The sequence below is a fragment of the Narcine bancroftii genome, chromosome 2, assembly GCF_036971445.1.
Source record: "Narcine bancroftii isolate sNarBan1 chromosome 2, sNarBan1.hap1, whole genome shotgun sequence".
Taxonomy (NCBI): Eukaryota; Metazoa; Chordata; class Chondrichthyes; order Torpediniformes; family Narcinidae; genus Narcine; species Narcine bancroftii.
Genome location: NC_091470.1, coordinates 321,810,257 through 321,835,139, shown reverse-complemented (window position 1 = coordinate 321,835,139; position 24,883 = coordinate 321,810,257). Strand labels below are relative to the sequence as shown.

Sequence of the window (24,883 nt, the reverse complement as noted above, 5' to 3'; positions counted from 1 at the left end):
TCAAGGGGCTACAGGAGTTCGTGGGTATGGTCAATTTCTATAACTGCCTCATTCCAGGCACTGCGCACATCACGCAGCCGCTCTTTGCCCTCATTGCAGCCAAAAACAAGGCACTTGCCTGGACTCCAGGGCCCAGCAGGGCATTTGAAGGCACAAAAGATGTCCTCGCAAAGGCTACCCTGCACCTCCACCCATGCACCAACCTGCTTATGGCACTCTCTGTTAATGCCTCTGCCACAGCCATCGGTGTTGTCCTGGAGCAGCAGGTGAATGGACAGTGGAATTCTTTAGCCGACTTCTTCGCCCACCAGAGTGCAAGTATAGTGCTTTCAATCTTGAATTGCTGGGCATGTACCTGGCGGTGCGTCATTTCTGCTATTTCTTGGAGTGAAGGCCTTTCACCATTTTTGCCGACCACAAACCCCTCACTCAGGGGCTCGCTATGGCAAGAGATCCTTGGTCACCCCACCAACAGGGTCACCTCTCCTTCGTGTCAGAGTTCACCACCAACATTCACCTCAAGGCGGGGAACGACAACGTGGTCGCTGACGCACCCTCACGACCGGCCATTTGCATGCTGACACCCGGCCTCGACTTTGACCAGCTTGCCCTGGACCAGAAGACGCGGGCCTTCAGGACTACCATCACGGGCCTGCGGTTCCAGAACCTCCCAACTCCTCACGGTGAGGGCACAGTCCTGTGCGATGTCTCTATGTGTACCCCACAACCAGTGGTTTCCCAGCAGTGGTGCAGGCAAGTCTTCCACCATATCCATGACCTTTCCCACCCTTCTATCAGGTCCATGGTTCATATGGTGGCTGAACATTTCATCTGGCATGGGCTTCGGAAGCAGATTGTGGACTGGGCCAGAACCTGCACCCATTGCCAGCTTTCAAAGCTACACAGGCACACCAGAGTGCCAGTACAAGATTTTGAACACATACATGTGGATATCGTCAGATCCTTACTCATTTTCCGAGGTAACGATTACCTTTTTACAGTGATAGACTGCACCACTCATTGCCCCGAGGTGATCCCAATTTCAGATGCCTCCATGGACTCCTGCTCCTGAGCGCTTTTGAATGGTTTGGTTGCCCGTTTCGGCGTCCCGAACCACTTCACTAGTGGTCGGGGTCCCCAGTTCACCTCTGCACTCTGGGCATAGCTCACCAACAAGTTGGGGATCGAGCTACATCACACCACAGCCTATCACCCACAAGCCAATGGGTTAGTCGAGCGATTGCACTGCCACTTTAATTCAGCACTTATGGCCCACCTCACCGGCCATGACTGGGTGGATGAGCTGCCTTGGGTGCTCCTGAGCACCTGCTCGACACCCAAAGAAGACCTACAGGCATCATCAGCTGAACTGGTCTACGGTGCACCGCTAGTCCTACCTGGTGAGTTCATCAACACACCTCACAACCCCCAGCAGTCACTGCATAGTCTACATCCCCGCCTCTGGGCCTAGTTTGACTCCCTCACACCCCCACCACTGCCCAGACATGGCACATGGGCCTCTTACGTCCCCGGCGAGCTGTATTCCACACAGAACATTTTTATCAGACATGGCCTGTCCACAGCACCTCTACAAAGGCCATACGAAGGGGCGTTCAAAGTCATCCAGCGTTCAGGGTCACACTGGACATCAGTGGTAAGAGGGAACTGTTTACAGTGGACAGTTTAAAGCCAGCCCACCTCGACCCCACCCCCACCGAACCAGTAGTTGTGGCCCAACCCAAGAAGCAAGCCCGCCCGTCAAAAAAGGACATTGGTGCCAGTTCTGGGGGGCGGAGGGCGGTATACCATTAGGCAGACGAACCGGTCTCGCTTGTCATGCATGCGGCGAGGCAGCCGGCCAAAATGGTGCCATCGGGGATTTCCTTCCGACCTCGGCACTGGGCTCAGAAGCCCGTGCTTGACAATCCACATGACGCTCCAGTGACATCGGGCCCCTTAGCGCGGTTCTCAACCAGGTCCGGGCTGGGAGTATAAGACCAACCAGGCAGCCTGCAATCAATCAGTTTTTGCTCACTGAACTCAACCCGTCTGGTTGTGCGATCCTTCAGTTAGCAGTGTAGCCACCGCTACAATCTTTTGTTTTTCTTATTTCCATTCATCTCATCTTTCACTCGTGCCTTGTGGCTGTCAAATGCACTGAGCAGCTTGGCAGAATTATATCAATAGATTCCTTCAACAAGAAGGCTACAACATAATAATTTGTAAAATCACCATCATCTATCTTTTTTCCCCCAAATAACACACTATTCCAATTTGAATATGCATCGCCATTCTCAATGACCTGGAACATCTCATTTAGCATTAAAAAAAACACTGTCACCACAATTCATATAGTACACCTGGCATGGCCCTCTTAAGATACAAAAGTGACAGTAATATTCTTTTGACATTGACATCTCTTGCAAGAATGTTATTTAATTGTATGATTGGAAGGTGTGGTAGGACTGGGGCTGAGAAAACCGAAAGGAACCCATTGGTGCTCTTTTGAAACCTGATGCAAATTACTGTGAGTCTCAATTGTTCTGAGTTCATACACCTTTAGCACAAGTTGACTTTCCCAAGGTTCCTTTTAAAATCTTGCATTTTAAAAAAAAAGTACTCACTGATCCTATCCCATCCTCTCCACCGCTCAACAATCAACAGAACAGCTTTATTTACAGTTAGGGAACATTTTTTCTTTTATTGTAGCTTAAATTATTAAAAATATTACATACCAGGTCTGGAATTTTGCCAAACAACTCCTTGATATTCTTTTTCTGTGAATATAGGTTGATTATCATTGATGTCTTGAATTATAATTATCACCATGACAGGTCCTTCAACCACTTCTTGATTTCCATTTAAGCCTTCTATCTAAATACAAAGGAACCAAGGACAGCAATGATTAACCAAGTTAAATTCTTCTGTTGACCAAAGGAATGATGGAAAATAAAGGGAGACCAAGTCAAATCCTCCAATCCTGCACTATTTGTTTTGGAGAAATGACAACTTGGTTCAAATCGCCTGCCCACCATTTAAGAAATCTAGAATTCCATTCATTCAAACATAACTATAAACTCACAAATCTATAAAACTTTGCTACATTACCAATTACTGTAATATTGTCATTACAACCCTTTCTATTGGAAATTAGAAAAACTAAGTCCACATTCTGAGAATTTTGAATGTTCTGTAATTAAATAAAACCTGAAGGAAAATTTTGGTCATTGAAACTTTCAATAAGCGTATCATCCTTCCTTATGTTTCAGGCACTTATGCATCATAGATAATAACATCAGAGCTGGCATTCAATAATGTGCAACACATATCTGGATTTTTATCCACACCTGTATGCCCTATGCAGAAGAAACTCTGAGGCTTGGTTTCACCATTACTTGAAACCACCTGTACGAATCAGGCCTGCCCATGAAGTTTGGCAGTGGAAGTCCCTTACCATAATCTCTTTACCCAGCTCTTCCTAAAGCCCTTACATTTTGTCTTCTGGGGGGCACCATCCTCACTCCAAATCTCTTACCTCACAAGTTTTGTCTCTCTCTTGTTGCTAATCTCTCTATGACTATGCCACTGTCCAGAAACCTCTGCCATCCATTTAATCAAATCACTTCTATCTGACCAGAACATTCTTTCTATACTCTCAATGGCATGAGGATGATGATGGTGGGTGAAAATGGATTGGTTGAGGTTTGTGATATTCTGGAGAGCCCAACATGCCCCTGATTCTCAAACTCCCAAGAAATGTAATATTTTCAATCATAAAAGCACTATATTGCAGTGCCAGAAACCCAAGTTTGAATCTAGCATTGTCTGTTAGGAGTTTGTACTTTTTCCCTGGGCCTGTGTGTGTTTCCTCTGGGTGCTCCAGTTTCCTCCTACATTCCAAAGATGTATAGGGTTTGTTGGTTGAATGGTCATGTGGGTGTATCTTGGAGGCACAGGCTTGTGGACTGAAAGGACCTATCAACTTGATCTTTCACTAAATTAAAAATTAACTCTTCAATTTTACCTGTAGCGTGTAGTTTGCTTGTTCTTCACGATCAACAGTTGCGTTGAGATATAACCACCCACTGTCATCAAGCTGCAGTCTGTTGTGGGTTTCTCCAGTCATTCTAAATGACTTTACATCAGTGTTCATTGGTTGAAACTACAATAAGAGAAAACAAAATATCTGACAACAAATACATATTTTACTGGCATTTTATTCATGTATCTGAAGTAGAAATGACGAATGTAAAAAAAAATCACTTTAACTGAATATTCCCTTGAATAAGCTTATAAATTCCTCATTGTGCTACTTTGGAAGTTTAATTTCATGAAACAATTGTTTGCTTCATGTTTCCTGTCAATATACTGTCCTCATCCATAAAGATACAGATTTTAGTGGCCAGGCTACTAGAGACATCATTGAATATAATAATGGAGCAAATCTTTATGATTTTTTTATTGTTTGTTTTCATGTTTACTAAAATGGAGCAAAAACAACATTCTTTCCATTGTTTCAGTGGTGCCTGTCAATTAAGAGAGTTTTGTACCTTCAACCAATGTCAAGTTCAGAAAATTCATGATCATTTTTGAAATCAGCCTTCTAAACTAGCCAGGGGGCAGATTACTTGGAAAATATTCTGGAAAATATGCAACAAATCAAAATTAGTTAATAACTTTGTGGTAATGGAGCTTCAGGAGAAGCAATCATAATATAATGGAAGTTTATAATGATTTTGAGAATAAATTAATTAACTAAAAATCACAATATTAAATCTATACAAAGGAATCCTAGATATAAGAATTGCTTTGGTCAAGGTAGATTTAAGAAACAATTTTTCAAACATGATTGCTCACAAATAATGAAAAAGAATATTTCAATCATAATTTTCAAATGATGTGCATTCCTCTAAAGAATTTAACAAAAAACTGACAGAAGACTGACCGTAACCAACAGAGTTCAAGATAGTATTGGATTAGAGGGAAAAGGGCATTAAAGAATGAAGCATCCTCTCGACCACAGGTGTCCCAGGTTTTAAAAAGAAATTATTCGAAAGTTAACTCCTGCAGGTGCTGAAAATATGAAATATTAACAGAAATTTCTGGGAAAACTCATCGGATCAAACAACAGCTGTGCAAAATATGAATGACCTTATAAATCAGTGACCATTGCCTACATTTCTTGCATGTTCTGCTTTTATTTATGATAAAGGTTAATGAAGGCAATGTATTAGTAATGATCTTGTTTGTTTGATGTTCTTGGATTTTTCAATGAGTTATATTTTTAAAAATCATATTTTGTTTCTTGGTCCTCAATTTCTTTGGTGGCAACCAATTTTCTCATATCCACAATTTGGTTAACTTCTTTATGCTTTATGTTCCAGAGGCCATGAGCTGGAGAAACTTTTGAAAGGACCAAATTCTCAGTCTCCAGACACAGAACATCTGCTCACTAACCCTATTATTTGGTCAGGTCGCACTGTTAACGTTGGTAAGATCGTATTTTGTGGTGGTAGAACATGCAAATAGGAAAGAAACACGTATCATCTAGCTGTGCAACATTTTATATAAAAAAAACGGAGCTAAAGACTTCACTGATTTAATTGTGACTGTTTCTAAATATTTTGTATAATTCCACCATACTAATTGAAATTACCTGATATATCATGAAAGGAACAGTGGTTCCCTCAGAAACATTTAGAGTCGTAGGCTTCAAAGGGCCTTTGGGTAAGTTTCCATTAACTTTTGAGATCAATATCTGCAGTAAATGTAAAAAAAAGTCATACATGTTAGAAGGCTATTTTAATGATGAACCCAGAAATTATGGTTTAAAAACAAAGATTATATATTTATTATTATGAACTTTTATAGTTTTGAGTAGTGAGTCTTTGAGAGCAGGGACACTGCTTGTCTGCAGAAAACCTGGAAGTTTCTGAATTTCAAGCTGTTGGTGCTTCAGATATTCAGAAATTATTGTCCTGTTCAACCTGATATGCTGATCACCCCAACTTATTCACCATTCCCTCCAAAACACCACTTATCATTTAATGCACTTTAGAAATACACCTTTTGCTTTCTGATTCTGAACTTCTGCCGTCCCAAAATGACCAGTCTTTCTGCACTAACAAGGCCTCCCTCATAATTACCCTCAACGTCAATAAATATTCTGCATTCAGTCAACATTTTTGTTTCTTTGTACTTATCTTCTGTCCTCACAGATAAGGGAACAGAGGAACAGAGAGAGGTCAAAAACGAGAGGTCACCCTCCAACCCACTGCATTGTGGCTGGGGCCCTGGAAGTAAACGTCATGTCAGAGGGTTTGATCACCAGAGATAGGATGGTGAATAGTTCACAATCATCGGCTAATTTAATTCTATATAAAGTTGAAAAGAAAATCATGTCACCCACACTGAAAAAACTATCATGTGTATATTGGGGATACAAAATATTTTACCTCTGAGTCGTTATCGCAGGGCACTCTGCAGGTCATTCAGTATCTCTCAGAGGAGGAAGAGATTTCTCACTCACACTCCGTGAGGTGTGGAACTCTAAGATAGTACTGGTAGCCTCAAGAGGTATACCACCAACCCTTCCTGAGCTTGTCACACTTCAGTGGGTCCAGTATGGAATATAATTTAGTTTGTCCCTGGCAACTCACATTTAACAAGTGAACAAAACAGGTGGAGGAGCCAGACGCAGTAGTGGAGAGCCAATATCTAATGATGGTGGCCTGTCTGTTCAGCTGCACTGAATATGGATGAATGAGATGCATATGGGGTATGCATCCTTCTTTTCGAGTGGTGACCAGAACTGTACACATAGAGTGCTCTCTAACAGTGATTGGTAAAGTTGCAATAGAACATCCTTACATTTATATTTGATGAAAGCAGTCATGCCATATATGATACTGTAGCAGTACGCCATTAGGCAGCATGTCACTCATGCGGTGAGGCACCCAGCCAAAATGGCGCCGTCGGTGGTTTCCTCCCGACCTCGACCCACGTGATGCCCCGGTGACATCAGGGCCCCCAGCGTAGTTCTCAGACAGGTCCAGGCTAGAAGTACGACCAGCCAGGCAGCCTGTAATCAATCAGTTTTTGCTCACTGAACTCAACCCGTCTGGTTGTGCGATCCTTCAGTTAGCAGTGTAGCGGCTGCTACAGTTGGTGACCCCAACAGGTTCAAACGTCTTTGAACCCAACATGAACAACCCTTCGATTAACGCTATAGCCATCAAGCTTTCTGACTTCTGGGTTCAGAAGCCAGAGACTTGGATCAGCCATGTAGAGGCTCAGATTCACCTCCACCAGATTTCATCGTATTCGACCAAGCTTTACCATGTGGTCACCGCCCTGGACCAGGCCAGCGCCAAACGAGTGCTGCACCTTGTTCAGTACCCACCCGTGGAAGATAAGTACGGGACCATCAAGCAGGTGCTCACCAGTTCCCTTGGCCTCTCCAGGCACAAGCGTGCCACTCAGATGCTGCGCCTCAACACTTTGGGGGACAGAACTCCAGTCGAGTTGATGGACAAGATGCTCGTGCACATGGACGATCACAACAACTGCCCACTTTTCGAGCGCATCTTTCTCAACCATCTGCCTGAAGACATCCAGTCGTTACTGTCCCAGGAGAGCTTCGTTGACCCTAAGAAGGTCACTCAAAAGGCTCAGGAGCTATGGCTTGAACGATTCCCAGAGGGCTCAGCAGTCCAGCAGGTTGCGAGTCATGGGCATGACCACGCCAAGCCTTCCCTAGCGATGCGCTGGAACACCTGGGCCCTGCAAGGGCCTCAAAGAGCATAGCCAAAAGCAAGTCATCCACTTCAGCCCTCTGCTTCTTCCACCAGCGCTGGGGAGCCAAGGCTCGGAAGTGTCATCAGCCCTGTTCATTCCAGGGAAACGAGCAGGCCGGCCACTGTTAATGGCAGCGGCGGCTGGCCAAGAACACAGCCTTCTCTACCTACAGGATTCAGTCAGTGGCTGACCACTTCCTCTTCGACACCAGGCCCCAGATCAGCATCATCCCAGCAACAGCCATCGAGTAACCGGCCCCGTGTAGCCAATTCGACGGAGATCCGAATGTATGGAGACAAGACCGTCCACTTCCAGATCAGCCAGCAGAAGTTCTCGAGGAGGTTCACCATTTCATCCCTTCCAACCACCATCCTGTGTGTTGACTTCCTCCTCGTACATGGACTCCTGGTGAACATTCGAGGTAGGCAACTGGTAGATGCCAGTACCTTCCAATCTATTCGCCTCAACACCTCCCGCACAGAGCAGCCACAGAGGGCCACAGTCAGCACGCCCAAGGACGAGTTTAAGCATATCCTGGATGATTTCCCATCCCTCCTCAAGCCGCAGTTCTCCGCCGCCTCACCATGCCATGGGGTGTTTCAGTACATCCCCACCCAAAGCCCACCAGTCCATGCCAAGGCACGCTGGCTCCCTCCGGATAAGATCCAGATAGCGAAGGAAGGGTTCTCGCATCTGCAAGAGCTGGGGGTCATTCAACGCTCAGTCCTTGGGCCTCACCACTCCACCTGGTCCCAAAAGCCTCCGGTGGTTGGCGCCCCTGTGGAGATTATCGACAGCTTAACGATGCGAAAGTACCTGACCATTACCCGATCCCTCACATCCAGGACTTTAGGCCAACCTGCATGGCGCGAGGGTATTCTCCAAGGTTGACCTGGTGCACGGGTATCACCAAATCCTGGTACACCCCAAGGACATAACAAAAACAGCCATCATCACCCCCTTCGGCTTGTTCGAGTTCCTACACATGCCGTTCGGGCTCAAGAACATGCCGTTCGGGCTCCAGACTTTCATGCACCTTATGGACACAGTGGGCAGGAATTTGAATTTCGTATTCATTTACCTGGAAGACATCCTTGTTGCCAGCAGAGACCGGGCACAACACAAGTCTCACCTGTGCACCTTCTTCTCCCGACTGGCCGACCAGCCTAACGATCAATCCAGCCAAGTGCCAATTTGGGAAAGAGTCCATGCAGTTCCTGGTCATACCGTCATGGCCGAAGGAGCCACACCTGCCGCTATGAACGTCGCTGCAATCAGGGAGTTCCCACACTTGGACAACCTCAAGGGGCTACAGGAGTTTATGGGTATGGTCAATTTCTATAACTGCTTCATTCCAGGTGCTGCACGCATCACTCAGCCGCTCTTCGCCCTCATTGCAGCCAAAGACAAGACACTCACCTGGACTCCAGAGGCCAGTAGGGCATTCGAAGCCATGAAAAATGCCCTGGCGAAGGCTACCCTGCACGCCCATCCATACACCGACCTGCATATGGCGCTCTCTGTCGATGCCTCTGCCTCTGCCATTGGCGCCGTCCTGGAGCAGCAGGTGAATGGACAGTGGAACCACTGGCATTCTTTAGCCGACTTCTTCACCCGCCAGAGCGCAAGTATAGTGCTTTTGATCAGTATTTGCTAGGCATGTACCTGGCGGTGCGTCATTTCTGCTATTTCTTGGTGGGGAGGCCTTTCACCATTTTTACCGACCACAAACCCCTCACTCATGGGCTCGCTATTGCAAGAGATCCCTGGTCGGCCTGCCAACAGCGTCACCTCTCCTTCATGTTGGAGTGCACCACCGACATTCGGCACAAGGCAGGGAAAGACAACGTGATCACCGACGCACTCTCACGACCGACCATTTGCGTGCTGACACCCGACCTCGACTTCAACTAGCTTGCCTGGGACCAGAAGTCCGACGAGGACACGCGAGCCATCAGGACTGCCATCATGGGCCTGTGGTCCCACGACCTCCCGACTCTTCACAGTGGTTCCCCAGCAGTGGCGCAGGCAAGTTTTCCACCATATCCATGACCTTTCCCACCCTTCCATCAGGTCCACAGTCCGTATGGTGACTGAATGTTTCATCTGGCATGAGCTTCATAAGCAGATTGCGGACTGGGCCAGAACCTGCACCCATTACCAGCTTTCAAAGGTACACAGGCACACCAGAGTGCCCGTACAAGATTTCAAACACGTCTGGGGACAGTTCAGCCACATACATGTGGATATTGTCAGATCCTTACTCATTTCCCGAAGTAACCATTATCTTTTCACAGTGGTAGACCGCACCATTCATTGGCCCGAGGTGATCCCGATGCCAGATGCCTCCACGGACTCCTGCTCCCGAGCGCTTTTGAACGGTTGGGTTGCCCATTTCGGCATCCCGAACCACCTCATTAGTGATTGGGGTACCCAGTTCACCTCTGCGCTCTGGGCACAGCTTGCCAACAGGCTGGGGATCGAGCTATGTCACACCACACCCTATCACCCACAGGCCAATGGGTTAGTCGAGCGATTGCACTGCCACCTTAAATCAGCACTTATGGCCCACCTCACTGACCATGACTGGGTGGATGAGCTGCCTTGGTGCTCCTGGGCATCTGCTCGACACCCAGAGAAGACCTACAGGCGTCATCAGCTGAACTGGTCTACGGTGCACCGCTAGCCCTACCCGGTGAGTTCATCAACGTACCTCACAACCCCCAGCAATCACTGCACAGACTGCTTCCCTGCCTCTGGGCCCAGCTGGACTCCTTCACACCCTTAATGCCGCCCAGACATGGCACACGGGGCTCTTACGTCCTCAGTGAGCTGTACTCCGCACAGTACATTTTTATCAGATGGGGCCTGTCCACAGCACCTCTACAAAGACCATACGAAGGGCCATACAAAGTCATCCAATGTTCAGGATCCACTTTCACACTGGACATCAGTGGTAAGAGGGAACTGTTTATGGTGGACAGTTTAAAGCCAGCCCACCTCGAATTCACCAAACCAGTAGTTGTGGCCCAACCCAAGAAGTGAGGCCACCTGGCAAAAAAGGACATTGATGCCGGTTCTGGGGGGAGCTGTGTGGTGGTACGCCATTAGGAAGGCGAACTTTGTCACACATGCGGTGGGGCAGCCAGCCAAAATGGTGCCGTCGGGGGTTTCGCACCGGGCTCAGATGCCCGTGCTTGGCGACCCACGTGACACCCCGGTGATGTCGGGAACCCCCAGTGTGGATCTCAGCCAGGTCGGGCTGGGAGTATGACCAGCTAGGCAGCTTGCAATAAATCAATTTTTGCTCACTGAACTCCAATTGTAGCGGCGGCTACACTGCTAACTGAAGGATCACACAACCAGATGGATTGAGTTCAGTGAGCAAAAATTGATTTATTGCAAGCTGCCTAGCTGGTCATACTCCCAGCCCGGACCTGGCTGAGATCCGCGCTGGTGTTTGTAAGTAAAGTCCTGCAACCACGAAGGTCAGTGCCCAAGATGGCAGTGCCTGTGCTCATCAGAAGCCTCGAGGGGTTGCAGATTCTGGGGAGTAATGGTCTGGTGCAGGGCACCAGGAATGGGGAGAACACCTCGTGTTGAGAAGGAGAAGCAGAGGAGATTACCCTACAGGACAGTGAATATGGTACCAGACCAGCAAGGGGCTCAGCAGCTGAGTGACCCACTGGCTGGAGAGAGTCTCATGGGAATGAGATATTGGAGCTGGGATTCAATTAGGTGCTGAGGGAAAGAAGTGGTCTTGGCCACTAAAGGAGGTTTGGATCTATAGCTCAGGTTGACAATGAATCGAACATGACTGTGTGACTGCAGACGTTGTGGGAGTGCTGGAAGGGAATCCACAGACACACAGCGACTCTGAAGGGACTCTCTTTTGCTTCTCTTTCTCTCTTACTGTAAGGTGCATCGGGCAAACCTAATGGCAACTTTTTGTCTGCCTCATGGCAGGCAGAAGGCAGTTTCATGTAATATTACATATTATGTGCTATTACGTGACAATAAAGGAATCTTAAATAAAGGAAGATCTTTAGCAATGCTCCAGCTATCTTCTCTCTTGTTTCCCATAGCAATTCAAGATAGATCTCATCCAATTCAGACCTTATCCAACATTCAGTTAACTGCAACCATATGTAACCAGAGAGGTGTTGCTGATGGGAGACAAACCTCAACCATTGTCCTCAAATGCACTCCATTATATGATGCCTCATAGCCAACTCTATATCTACATGGGTGCAGATGAAGCAGGTAAGGAACCTTATGATGTAGCCCTCACTGGCTCCAAAACCTTTTCACACCCCATTGTAAAATGGAGATTTCCCAGAAATTTTCCTGGAACATTCCCGTGAACCTGCGGAGTGAAAAGGTTGGCACAGGAATTTTAAACGGGTCCACAACCCTACCTCATAATTCCACGTGCCAATCTACACTCTCAGCTCATCTGCCTTTCCTACAATCCTCCTTGCATTGAAATAGATGCACCTGAGAACACTTCCACCACGTACAATCCATTGACTTCTAACAGTGCATGCAATTTTCACATCATCTTTTTCCTCCTCCACTCCTCCATCTCCTCTGGTACTCTGGTTCTTATCCACGGTAAATCTATCTTAAACGCACCGGAACAGCACTAGCAAACCTTCCAGCAAGGACATTAGTCCACTTCCAGTTGAGGTGCAAACCATCCCATCAGAACAGGTCCCATCTTCTCTGGAAGGGAGCCCAATGATTTAGAAACCTGAAGCCCTCCCTCTACGCCATGTCTTTAGCCATATGTTAAGCTGCATGATCCTCCTATTTCTAAACTCGCTAGCAATGTATCATGGGTAGCAATCCTGAGATCACAAGCCTTCAACCTAGTGCCTAACTCCCTGAACTCTCCGTGCAGGATTTCCTCACCCTTCTTACCCACGTCATTGGTTCTTATATGGACCACGACATCTGGCTGCTCACCCTCCCTCCTGAGAATGCTATTAACTCAATCAGAGATATCACAGACCCTGGCACCAGGTAGGCAACATACCACCCAGGATACACAATCACTTTCATAGTCTCTCTTATCTATCCCCCTAACCACTGAATCCCCTATCACTACAGCTCACCTCTTCTCCTCCCTTCCCTTCTTCGCCACAGGCCCACAGGAAAAAAAATGAATGCAATGTGATGACTGATAATAAATTTGACTTGAACTTTGAAAACCTTTGAGCAGGACTGGAAAAAAGAGAAAACAAACATGAAATAAGTTGCTGAGTACAGGAGGGGTGGAGATAACACAGAGTTAGCGCAATGCCTTTTCAGTGCCAGCGACTGGGACCAGAGTTCAAATCCCACACTGTCTGTAAGAAGTTTGGACATTCTCCCTGTGTCTGCATGGGTTTTCCCTGCGGGGCTCCAGTTTCCTCCCACCATTCAAAACATACCAGGGGTGTAGGACGGACATGTAGGCCTAATTGGCCTGTTACTGTGCTGTATATCTAAATATAATTGTCTGCATTGAGGTACAGGCTTATTTTATCAAGGTTAAAAAAAAAATGGCTGTCCTACCAATCTGTCTATTGAACTGATAATCAGTTTATTAAACAACTATAGTGTATGATTACATGAATACCAAAATCTCTTAAAATTTCCTGTAGCATCCTACTGCATGGTTTATGAAAAGGCAAATGTTATGTATACCTATGTGTCTATGGGTTTTGCACTGAGGACTGGAGAACACTGCTCGGCTGGGTTGCATTTGTATAATCAGATGACAATAAACTTGACTTGAAAAATTCACTGAATCCATTTATTCCAGTGGTCCTCAACCTTTTTTTTCCACTCACATACCACTCTAAGTAATCCCTATGCCACCGGTGCTCAGTAATTAGTAAGGGATTACTTAAGGTGGAATGTGAGTGAGAACCACTGCTTTAGACCCAATTGTTACTGAAATATTTTGTTTAAGAAAAATTATCATTTTAAAATTATTTTCTTTGGAATTATAAAACTGTGCATAATGAGTCAATTAGGTACGATTAAAACAGTGGTTTTCAAACTTTTTATTTCCACCCACATACCACCTTAAGCAATCCCTTACTAATCACAGAGCACCTATAGCATAAGGAATACTTAAAGTGGTATGTGAGTGGAAAGAAAAAGGTTGGGAAACACTGATTTACTCCTTGCCTGACATGGCCTACAAATGCAATGTGATATACATGTTTCTTTCAAATACCCCATTGTTTTAGAAGCTAACATTTATAATGTTAAGTTTTAACTTATTCCTCTGCTAATGTGAGGCTGTTTACTCTCTCCCTGCTTATCGTGACGATTGGGATTACTTTTTTAAAAATCTCCTCATTGTAATGGAATATACTAAGATTGTGAGGATTGTGAAGATTAAAGCCAAAGTGTCCATTATCTCTCTTCCCAGCTTTTGCAGGACTGGCAGAATTTGTTCTGCTGAAATGCTCATACAAGAATTAATCATGATTACATTTAGCATTCTTCTTTGGCTTGGCTTCGCGGACGAAGATTTACGGAGGGGGTAAAAGTCCACGTCAGCTGCAGGCTCGTTTGTGGCTGACAAGTCTGATGCGGGACAGGCAGGCACGGTTGCAGCAGTTGCAAGGGAAAATTGGTTGGTTGGGTGTTGGGTTTTTCCTCCTTTGCCTTTTGTCAGTGAGGTGGGCTCTGCGGTCTTCTTCAAAGGAGGTTGCTGCCCGCCAAACTGTGAGGCGCCAAGATGGACGGTTTGAGGCGATATCAGCCCACTGGCGGTGGTCAATGTGGCAGGCACCAAGAGATTTCTTTAGGCAGTCCTTGTACCTTTTCTTTGGTGCACCTCTGTCACGGTGGCTAGTGGAGAGCTCGCCATATAACACGATCTTAGGAAGGCGATGGTCCTCCATTCTGGAGACGTGACCCACCCAGCGCAGCTGGATCTTCAGCAGCGTGGACTCGATGCTGTCGACCTCTGCCATCTCGAGTACTTCGACGTTAGGGATGAAAGGGCTCCAATGAATGTTGAGGATGGAGCGGAGACAACGCTGGTGGAAGCGTTCTAGGAGCCGTAGGTGATGCCGGTAGAGGACCCATGATTCGGAGCCGAACAGGAGTGTGGGTATGACAACGGCTCTGTATATGCTTATCTTTGTGAGGTTTTTCAGTTGGTTGTTTTTCCAGACTCTTTTGTGTAGTCTTCCAAAGGCGCTATTTGCCTTGGCGAGTCTGTTGTCTATCTCGTTGTCGATCCTTGCATCTGATGAAATGGTGCAGCCGAGATAGGTAAACTGGTTGACCGTTTTGAGTTTTGTGTGCCCGATGGAGATGTGGGGGGGCTGGTAGTCATGGTGGGGAGCTGGCTGATGGAGGACCTCAGTTTTCTTCAGGCTGACTTCCAGGCCAAACATTTTGGCAGTTTCCGCAAAGCAGGACGTCAAGCGCTGAAGAGCTGGCTCTGAATGGGCAACTAAAGCGGCATCGTCTGCAAAGAGTAGTTCACGGACAAGTTTCTCTTGTGTCTTGGTGTGAGCTTGCAGGCGCCTCAGATTGAAGAGACTGCCATCCATGCGGTACCGGATGTAAACAGCATCTTCATTGTTGGGGTCTTTCATGGCTTGGTTCAGCATCATGCTGAAGAAGATTGAAAAGAGGGTTGGTGCGAGAACGCAGCCTTGCTTCACGCCATTGTTAATGGAGAAGGGTTCAGAGAACTCATTGCTGTATCTGACCTGACCTTGTTGGTTTTCGTGCAGTTGGATAATCATGTTGAGGAACTTTGGGGGACATCCGATGCGCTCTAGTATTTGCCAAAGCCCTTTCCTGCTTTAGCATAGAACATAAAGAACCACACACAAGGGGGTTTAAAAGATGAACAGTAATGAATGGGAAAGAGATCTGAACAATTTCAGATGACAATAAGAATATTACACTTCATCTGATTAAGAATACCTCATTTTGTTCACAAAATTGTTTATTGCAATTCAAAGTCGTATATAGAATACATTTGTCTAAAGTTAAACTATCTTATTTTTATTCTGACATTGATCCATTATGTGACAGATGAAGAATTGATGAGGCATCTCTGATCCATGTTTTGGGATTTTCCAAAACTGAAAGATTTTTGGGAAAAATGTTTCCAAATCACCATCAGAGATTTTCATGATTAAATTGGATCCTTGCCCTTGTATTTGCTTTCTTTGGTTATTCTCAACAGGAAAATATTTCCTTGAATCTAATTCAAAAAAGAATTGTAGCTTTTACCTCATTGATAGCCAGATGAGCAATTTTGATTAAATGGAAGATAGTTTACCACCTACTCATATGCAATGGATACAGGATATTATGTCCTGCTTGAGTTTGGAGAAAATTAGATATAATATTTTAAAAATTATGATTGAATTTGACAAGATATGAGGCCCATTTATAGATTATTATCATAACTTGATTACAAAGGCTTGAGGGCTCTGAAGTCTACTTGTCCATGTTCCAGAGGCCAAAACTCGATTCCTTGGTTACTGTTTGTTGGTGACAGTGTATAGTGGGAGGAGTAGGATTTAGTATGGGGGGGATTTCTTTTTTCTCTTCTTTTTTCTTTGTTTTTTCTTCTCTTTTTTCATTACAATTAGAAGAGATCACTTCATTTAGTTAATTTATCAGTAATATATTTCAATAATAGAATATGAACCAAAGTTTTTCTAAATGAACAAATGAGAGGGTTAAAAGATGAACAGTAAGCTTCTCTGATTGGTGTAATTGTCTTACTGAAGCAAAGTTCTGAGACAATACAAATGAGAATGTACTTCACAAGAGACTTGCCGTGGAGATCATTTCAAAGCCTTTGGTCTCTGGCTCACTTATATGAAGATAGGAATGGAAATTGGCCATAAAGGTCCACCTGCCTATGCCCATATTCAATGGAAATTGTACATGCTGGAACTTCATTGATGTGCCTGACTCCATATGTATTATCAAAAATTCTATCAATCTCAAATTTAAAACTATAAGTAGAATAATTGGAATAAATGTCTGAATTAATAAATGAATGAAGCATTTTTGGCATCAACTTTCCTTTCAGAGTTGAAAAAAAATCCTTTTAAATTCCTCTTTAACTGCCAATAATATATATGTTTATGAAATTTCAACTCGTGTACTAATCCTTGGAGTGTGAAAAGGGTTAGCAAATTTTGGCAAGCACTCTTTATTTGGCTAACAATTTTTCCTGTGTATTGTGTTTTCCAGGAGTGTTTATAATATTCTTAAATGCTCCAACCAGGACAGACTGCCTGTTGTTGCAGCAAAAGGCTTCCCCAGTTTCATAATCCTTAGTTGTAAATGTTGGCATCCATTCACCTTGTTGACATTTTTAGGTGACTGGTTTGTTTGCACGATATTTTAATGAAGCCCTAAATCTTTTCAAACCTATGCTCCTAGTTTCACACAACATAGAATGAATTGTATCCATTGTTTTCACTGCTAAGTAGATGACCTCACCATATCTGCACTTCCCACTCTATTGTGCAATTATACAGATTCATAATCATCTGCCTAGATTCTCATGAAGCCATTCAAATTCCCATACTTGAATTTGGAAGCATTTGGCCTTATTTTCCATACTTTTGGTATTCCAGACATATTATAAAAGCTTCTTTCAATCTAATTTTCCAAACCTAGCTTGATTGGAAACTTTTGCCTACCAATGCTCTTTCTTTTCCCCAAACGACAATTGGCAGTCTTTCCTCATTTATCATTTCTTCAAGATTTTTTAAAGATAATGTAGATGATGATGACAGTTTATTGTCACACCCTTAAGTTCAATGTCCAGATGCACCCAAATTCTTACGTGCTGCAGCTACCCAGGTATGTATGATACACTAATTACAACAGTATAAATTGGCATATCTTTTTGAATCAACCCTACTCTAAAGCCATTTCAATAACTAAATTGTTTGTTTTTTTGAAAATTCGAGAACCCAGAATTACACAAACTAGTCAGTATGAACAAATTACTGTTTTTTAAATTGAGGTATACAGCATTTTCAGGCCCTTTCAGTCCATGAGCCCGTGCCGCCCAATTATACCCAATCGATCTACAACCACTGTACATTTTGAATGGTAAGGATGAAGCCACTGTACCGGGAGGAAACCCATGCAGACATGGGGAGAATGTACTCACTCTTTAGACAGCACTGTATTCAAACCCTGGATGCTGGTGCTATAACAGTGTTTCATTAACAGCTACGCTAACAATGCTGCCTTTATCAAAACGTTTTCTCAGTATTTATAGCATGTGTGACCTAACACAAGACCATAAGATGTAGGAGCAGAATTAGGCCATTCAACCCATTGAGTCAGCTCTGCCATTTGAATCATGGCTGATTTATTTTCCCTCTTAACCCCATTCTACCCATAACCTTTGACAACCTCTCTAAGCAAGAACCCATCAACCTCTGCTTTAAATCTACCCAATAGCTTGGCCTCCATAACTATATGTAGCAAAAAAATCTAACAAATTCACCTTCCTCTGGCTAAAGAAAGTCCTCCTCATCTTTTTTCTAAAATGACAGCCTTCTAACTAATCAGCAAACTCCAAAATCTGGGCCTCAATGCCCCATTGTGTAATTTGATTCTCAGGTTCCTCCCCTCCAGACTCCAATCTGTACAGATTGGCAAGAACATCTCCTCCACAATCTTCATCAGTACTGGAGTGCCACAGGACTAAGTACTTAGCCCCGGCTCAACTCGCTTTACAGCTATGACTGAGTGGCTTGGAATGACAACAACACCATCTACAAATTTGCTGACAATACTACAATAATAGGTTGTATAAAAAGGGACAATAAGTCAGAATACAGAAGACTGATTGAAAACTTGGATGAATGCTGTATTAACAACAACCTGGCACTCAATGTCATCAATGCTGATTGTGGACTTTAGGAAGGGAAAAAAACCAGAAGTCTACAATCTAGCGATTATTGGGGATAAGAGTTCAGGGGTGGAGAGAGTGAGCAAATTTAAATTCCTGGGAGTCACTATCTCGGAGGACCTTTCCTGGACCTAACCTACTCATGTCCATCATAAAAAAGGCACGTCAGCGCCTCTACTTCATCAGGAGTTGGCAGAGGTTTGGTATGACTTCGGAGACCTTGGCAAACTTCTACAGATATGTAGTGGAAAGTGACCAGCTGCATCATGGCCTGGTATAGGGGCACCAATACCTCTGAGTAGAAAGTCCTGCAAAAGGTTGTGAACACAGCCCAATACATCACAGGCAAAACTCTCCCCACCATCTAGAAATCTACATGAAGGCTGCCACTGGAAAGCAGCAGCAGTCATCAAGGATTCACACCATCCAAGACACGCTCTGTTCCCACTGCTGCCATGAGGAAAGAGGTATCGGTCCGACAGAATTCGTACCACCAGGTTCAGGATCAGTTGCTATCACTCCTTCGGACTTCTAAACAACCAATTCAATCAGAGACTCATTTAAGGTCTCTTTACGTATACTGTTATATAGAGAATTTAGGTTAAAATGACTTAAGTTAAAATGTGATGATTAATCATAAACAGGGAAGCCAGAACGGACAGGGAGTTTACTAGCAGTCAAGGACAAAAGGATCTGCTGAATATGTTTTTTTAAACCTATCTTTTCATGGTCATAGTGAGAGACATGCAGGAGACAAAGGATTGATAAGAAGGGTGAGAAACAGAATTTAGTGTATGTAGAGTTCACAGCGTACGTAACGAACGTGATAATTAAAAATGCAGTTATACTTAGAATGCTTTTGTAATACTAACCAATTAAAATAGTATTAATAAGAAGGGGAAGGGCAAACAATAAGGGTATAAAAATCAATGCACTGTATGTATCGGGGCTTAACTGGTGAGAAACCAGTTGAGTCCAACTCTGCAGACTTGTAAATAAAGCTTGTCGTGTCATCAGTTTTAAAGAGACTCATGTGTGAGAAGTTTTATTTCTGACAAATGGGGGCTCGTCCGGGATCTACACTCCAGCCGTGAGGGGAGGCGAGAAGAGGGACATCGGAGGCGGTGCACCCCGCTGAGTTCAGCGGCTCCTAGTCCCTTGCTCATCGCTTCGGGCGGCTTGAGCGAGTGGTATCCGGACAAGGTGACACGACAAGACGGAGAGGAGAAGGGTGACGGTTCAATCCCCGGGAAGACACCGGTAAGTGACGACTTACGATTGTGGTGTGGGGATTGGGTAACAGGTGTAATGGGATACACCTGTTTGGATAAAAACCTAACGTAATAGATCAGGTATAGATCTTTTGTCGTAGCGTGAGGACCCTGTCGCGGGACTCTAGGATAGACCCCAGGGAAACCTCGGCGGTAACCGAAGGAGGGACAGCACCTCCGACGAAGTGCCGAGAAGAGAGGGGTCAACCCCAGGAAAACCTCAGCGGTAACCGAAGGAGGGACAGTACCTCCGACGAGGCGTCTGAGAAGAAGGGAGTAGGGTCCAGAACGAAAGGGTCCTCAGCAACGATAAACAGATCTAGGTGGGAAAATGGGAGGATCAAAATCTAAGGGCTCGTCTGAAAATTCAGGACAATTCCTGGGAGTACCCCTTGACAGCCCTTTGGGGAGAATGTTTGAAAATTGGGATAGTAAAAGATATCGGGACAAAAACAAGAAAAAGATGGTCCAATATTGTCTCCTTTGGTCAAAACAACCTATTAAAGGTTCCTCGGTCTGGTGGCCGAAATTTGGATCTGATGAGGATTGGGTTAGACAAGCATTAAACATATATGTAAATTCGAGACAAAAGGTGAATCAAGAAGAGTCAGCGTATGCATTTTGTTGGGTTCCCTGGCCAGGATCCTTAACAGAATGTTTTAAATTGAGGGTAGCGGGAGAAAAGAAATGGGAACCTCTGGACAACCTTCCCCCTCCTTATATTCCCCCGGTGCCTACTGCGCCCGAGGAAAGCTTATTACCGGAGGGGAAAGGTGATGAATCTGATTGCCCCGAAAGGGGCCGGGAAAAAAAGAATGAATTAAGGGAGTCGGACCCTAAACTTCCACCGGTAAACCGACCCTGGACAAGATCCCAGACTGGTCCAGGACCATCAAAGTTTTCAATAAGCCTAAATCCCCTAAGAGAAGTTCCTATGGGAGGACCGGGAGGGGGAACGGGATATGTGAATGTTCCCCTAACTAGTACAGAGGTGCGGGGATTTAAGAAAGAAATAAAAAAGTTATTAGAAGATCCTATAGGACTGGCTGAACAGCTTGACCAATTCCTGGGACCAAACACATATACGTGGGAAGAGATGCAGGCAATAATGGGAACATTATTCTCACCCCAGGAGAGGCAGATGATTCGACGGGCTGCCCTCCTCATGTGGGAATATGAACAACCTGGGGACCCTAGACCCCATGAACAAAAATATCCCTTAAATGAACCCAGGTGGGACAAACGAACACCCGAGGGATTGGCAAGTATGAGACAATATAGAGAGTGGACAATTAAAGGGATACGGGAGGCTGTGCCAAAGGGTCACAATTTTACCAAGGCATTTGGGAACCACCAGGGAAAAGACGAGTCCCCTACTGATTTTTTGGAGAGGGTGAGAAAGAATGTCCAACAGTATGCTGGCGTGGACCCTAGTACACCAATGGGTGAACAGCTTATTCGAATTGAATTTGTTTCCAAATCATGGCAGGACATTAGAAAGAAACTAGAAAAGGAGGAGGACTGGAGCGAAAAACCCCTAAGTGACCTGTTAAAAAAGGCACAAAAAGTATATGTGCAGAGAGAAGAAGAAGATCAAAAGAGGGCGACAAAGGTTATGGTACAGACTATCCGACAGATGAATGCTGAATCCAGAGGGGAAAGAAAACAAAACCTTCCTCTAAACAATCCAAGATATCCAAGAGAGGGAAGACCCCGGAGGTTCGTTAAGTGTTATTACTGCAATGAGGAAGGACACTTTAAGAGGGAATGCCCCCGATACAAGAGGGAATTGCGTGCCCTCGAACTTATGGAAGAAGATTAGGGGTGTCAGGGGTTCCAAATGTTAGGGACCAAATATAAGAGGGAACCCCTGGTAAAACTAAAAATTGGTCCCAAGGGAGAAGAGGTGGTGTTTATGGTGGACACAGGAGCGGAACGAAGTAGTGTAATAACTGTGCCAATTGGAACTGAGCCTGTAAAAAGTAATTTGACAATTTCTGGGATAGAAGGGGCTCCCAGAATGGTATCAATAATTCCCCAAGTAACAGTGAAACTGGAAGAAAGAGAAGGGGTACAAGACCTCTTGTTATTACCGTCGGCTGGATTTAACCTCCTAGGAAGGGACTTACAGGCTCTCCTAGGTTTGGGTGCTCTCCCTGTGGACGGAGAAGTGCGAGTCCACCTCTGCGCTTTAAAGGAAGAGGATGAACGGCAGATTGACGAGAGAGTCTGGTATAAGGAGGGAAATCGAGGAGGTCTGGACATCCCACCTTTACATGTCACATTAATACCAGGTCATCAGCCGGTAAGGAAACGTCAGTATCCTATTTCTTTGGAAGGGAGAAAAGGGCTACAGCCGGTAATTGAGACTTTAATACGAGACGGACTATTAGAAGAATGCATGTCACCTTATAACACCCCTATACTCCCAGTGAAAAAGTCAGATGGATCCTATCGCCTAGTTCAGGATCTAAGAAGTTTGAATGCTATTGTTCAGACCCGCCACCCAGTGGTGCCTAATCCCTATACTATTATGAGTCGGATTCCCCCAGACCATGAGTGGTTTAGTGTTATCGACTTGAAGGATGCCTTCTGGACGTGTCCATTAGAAGAGGAAAGTAGAGATATGTTTGCGTTTGAATGGGAAAATCCATGGACAGGTAGACGGAGACAGTTTCAGTGGACTGTATTGCCCCAAGGGTTCACTGAATCTCCAAACCTGTTTGGACAAATGCTAGAACAAATCCTGGTGGACTATCCACAATCTGATGATTCCCAACTAATGCAGTATGTGGACGATTTACTATTATCAGGACCCAAGGAACAAGAAATGAGGGGAGATACCATTAGACTCTTGAATTATCTGGGGAAAAAGGGTCTACGGGTGTCCAGGAACAAGTTACAGTTTGTTGAGAGAACTGTGATATATCTGGGACACCAGATAAGTAAAGGACAGAAACGGATTACCCCTGAACGGATTGCGGGAATCACTAGAATGCCGTTACCCCGTAATAAGAAAGAAATAAGACAATTCCTGGGACTCTTAGGTTACTGTAGGTTATGGATAGAGGACTACTCAGCTTTGGTGAAGTTTATGTATGAAAAACTGACAAATGAAAATGAATATCCATTGAAATGGACCCAGGAGGAGGAGGGATGGTTCGAGGACTTGAAGCATCGCCTGACACGAGCCCCAGTACTCACTCTGCCCTCTTTAAAACAGCCCTTCCAGCTATTTGTCACTCATAACCAAGGAACAGCTGTGGGAGTTTTAACACAGGAAAAAGGCGGTCAGCGACACCCAGTGGCTTTCCTTTCCAAAATGATGGACCCAGTGTCTCGCGGATGGCCGACGTGTATCCAGGGAGTAGCGGCTGCTGCTCTGTTGGTAGAGGAAGCACGTAAACTTACTTTTGGAGGAAAGATGACTGTGTACACCTCCCATTCTGTGAGTGTTTTATTAACACAAACTGCCCATCGATGGCTGACTGATTCTCGCATATTAAAGTATGAAACCATTTTAATGGTTGGAGAAGATTTACAGTTTGCAAAGATTAATAGCTGCAACCCAGCTCAGTTTTTATACGGCAGTGAAACAGAGAGAGAGGTGGAGCACGACTGTGTCGAGTTGACAGATCTTCAGACCAAGTCCCGAGAAGACCTTTGCGATACTCCGCTGGGAGAAGGATATGAATTCTACATTGACGGCTCCGCCAGATGTGTTGACGGAATGAGAAAAAATGGGTATGCTATAATAGAAGGAAATACTTGGAAAGTAGTAGAATCCACGAGACTACCCGGAAGCTGGTCAGCACAATCCTGTGAACTATATGCCTTGCAGAGAGCCCTCAGAATACTGGCAAAGAAAATTGGAACGATTTACACAGATTCCAAATACGCATACGGGGTAGTGCATACCTTTGGTAAGATCTGGAAGGAGCGTGGTCTAATTACATCAAGAGGAAAGGAATTGGCACACGAACAGATGATTACTCTGACTTTAGAAGCCTTGACATTACCCCAGGAAATAGCAGTGGTCTACATACCAAGCCATCAGAGGGGAGATAACCCGACAGCAATTGGAAACAGACTGGCTGATGAAGAAGCCAAAAGAGCAGCCATGCAACAAGAAGTCCGTTTGCTGACCTTAATCCCAATAAGGCAAGGCATAAAGAAAGCTCCCATTTTCACTGCTAAGGAAGAAAAGGACATGGATCAGCTGGGCGCAAGCCAGTTGCCTGATGGAACATGGAAGACACCAGATGGAAGAATGGTTCTAAATAAAGAAATAACTCGCAATATTTTAAAACACCTGCATCATCAGTGCCACTGGGGCACCCAAGCCTTATGTGACACAGTGCTTCGAGAATATGTGTGTAAGGGAATCTACACCTTGGCCCAACAGGAGGTGCAAAATTGTTACCTATGCACAAAAATTAATAAGAAGGTAATGAGGACAGGGACCATGGGAGGTCAACCATTAGCCATACGCCCTTTTCAACGTATCCAGATCGACTTCACAGAGTTACCTCAAGTCCAAAGATGGAAATATCTGTTGGTGATAATAGATCACTTTACCCGATGGGTGGAAGCCTTCCCAACAATAAATACTACAGCCTCTACAGTAGCTCGCCTCCTCCTAGAGCAGATAATCCCCAGATATGGTATAATGGATTCTATAGACTCAGACAGGGGTCCACATTTTTCTTCAAAAATCCAGCAATTGATTTGTAATGCATTACAGGTCTCTTGGAAATTACATACCCCTTGGCATCCACAAAGCTCAGGGAGGGTTGAACGTATGAATGGAACACTAAAAATGCAATTGACAAAGTTAATGGTGGAAACTAAAATGCCTTGGATAAAGTGTCTGCCCCTGGCTTTATTGAGAATT

General features: G+C 44.8%; 1 protein-coding gene across 6 annotated transcripts in view; it reads right to left on the bottom strand.

The window, feature by feature from the left end:
• Positions 1-24,883, bottom strand: part of cdh17 (cadherin 17, LI cadherin (liver-intestine)) — a 147,047-nt gene that overhangs the window by 79,129 nt on the left and 43,035 nt on the right. For 5 of the 6 annotated variants that reach the window (XM_069921894.1, XM_069921895.1, XM_069921896.1 and 2 more), the window contains 3 exons: positions 5,657-5,758; positions 4,025-4,162; positions 2,736-2,874 (listed from right to left, as the gene is read on the bottom strand). In XM_069921894.1, the coding sequence (XP_069777995.1) occupies positions 2,736-2,874; positions 4,025-4,162; positions 5,657-5,758 (379 nt within the window). Of the gene's footprint in view, positions 1-2,735; positions 2,875-4,024; positions 4,163-4,550; positions 4,641-5,656; positions 5,759-24,883 lie in introns of those variants that run through there. The other variant, XM_069921899.1, reaches the window with a different exon arrangement.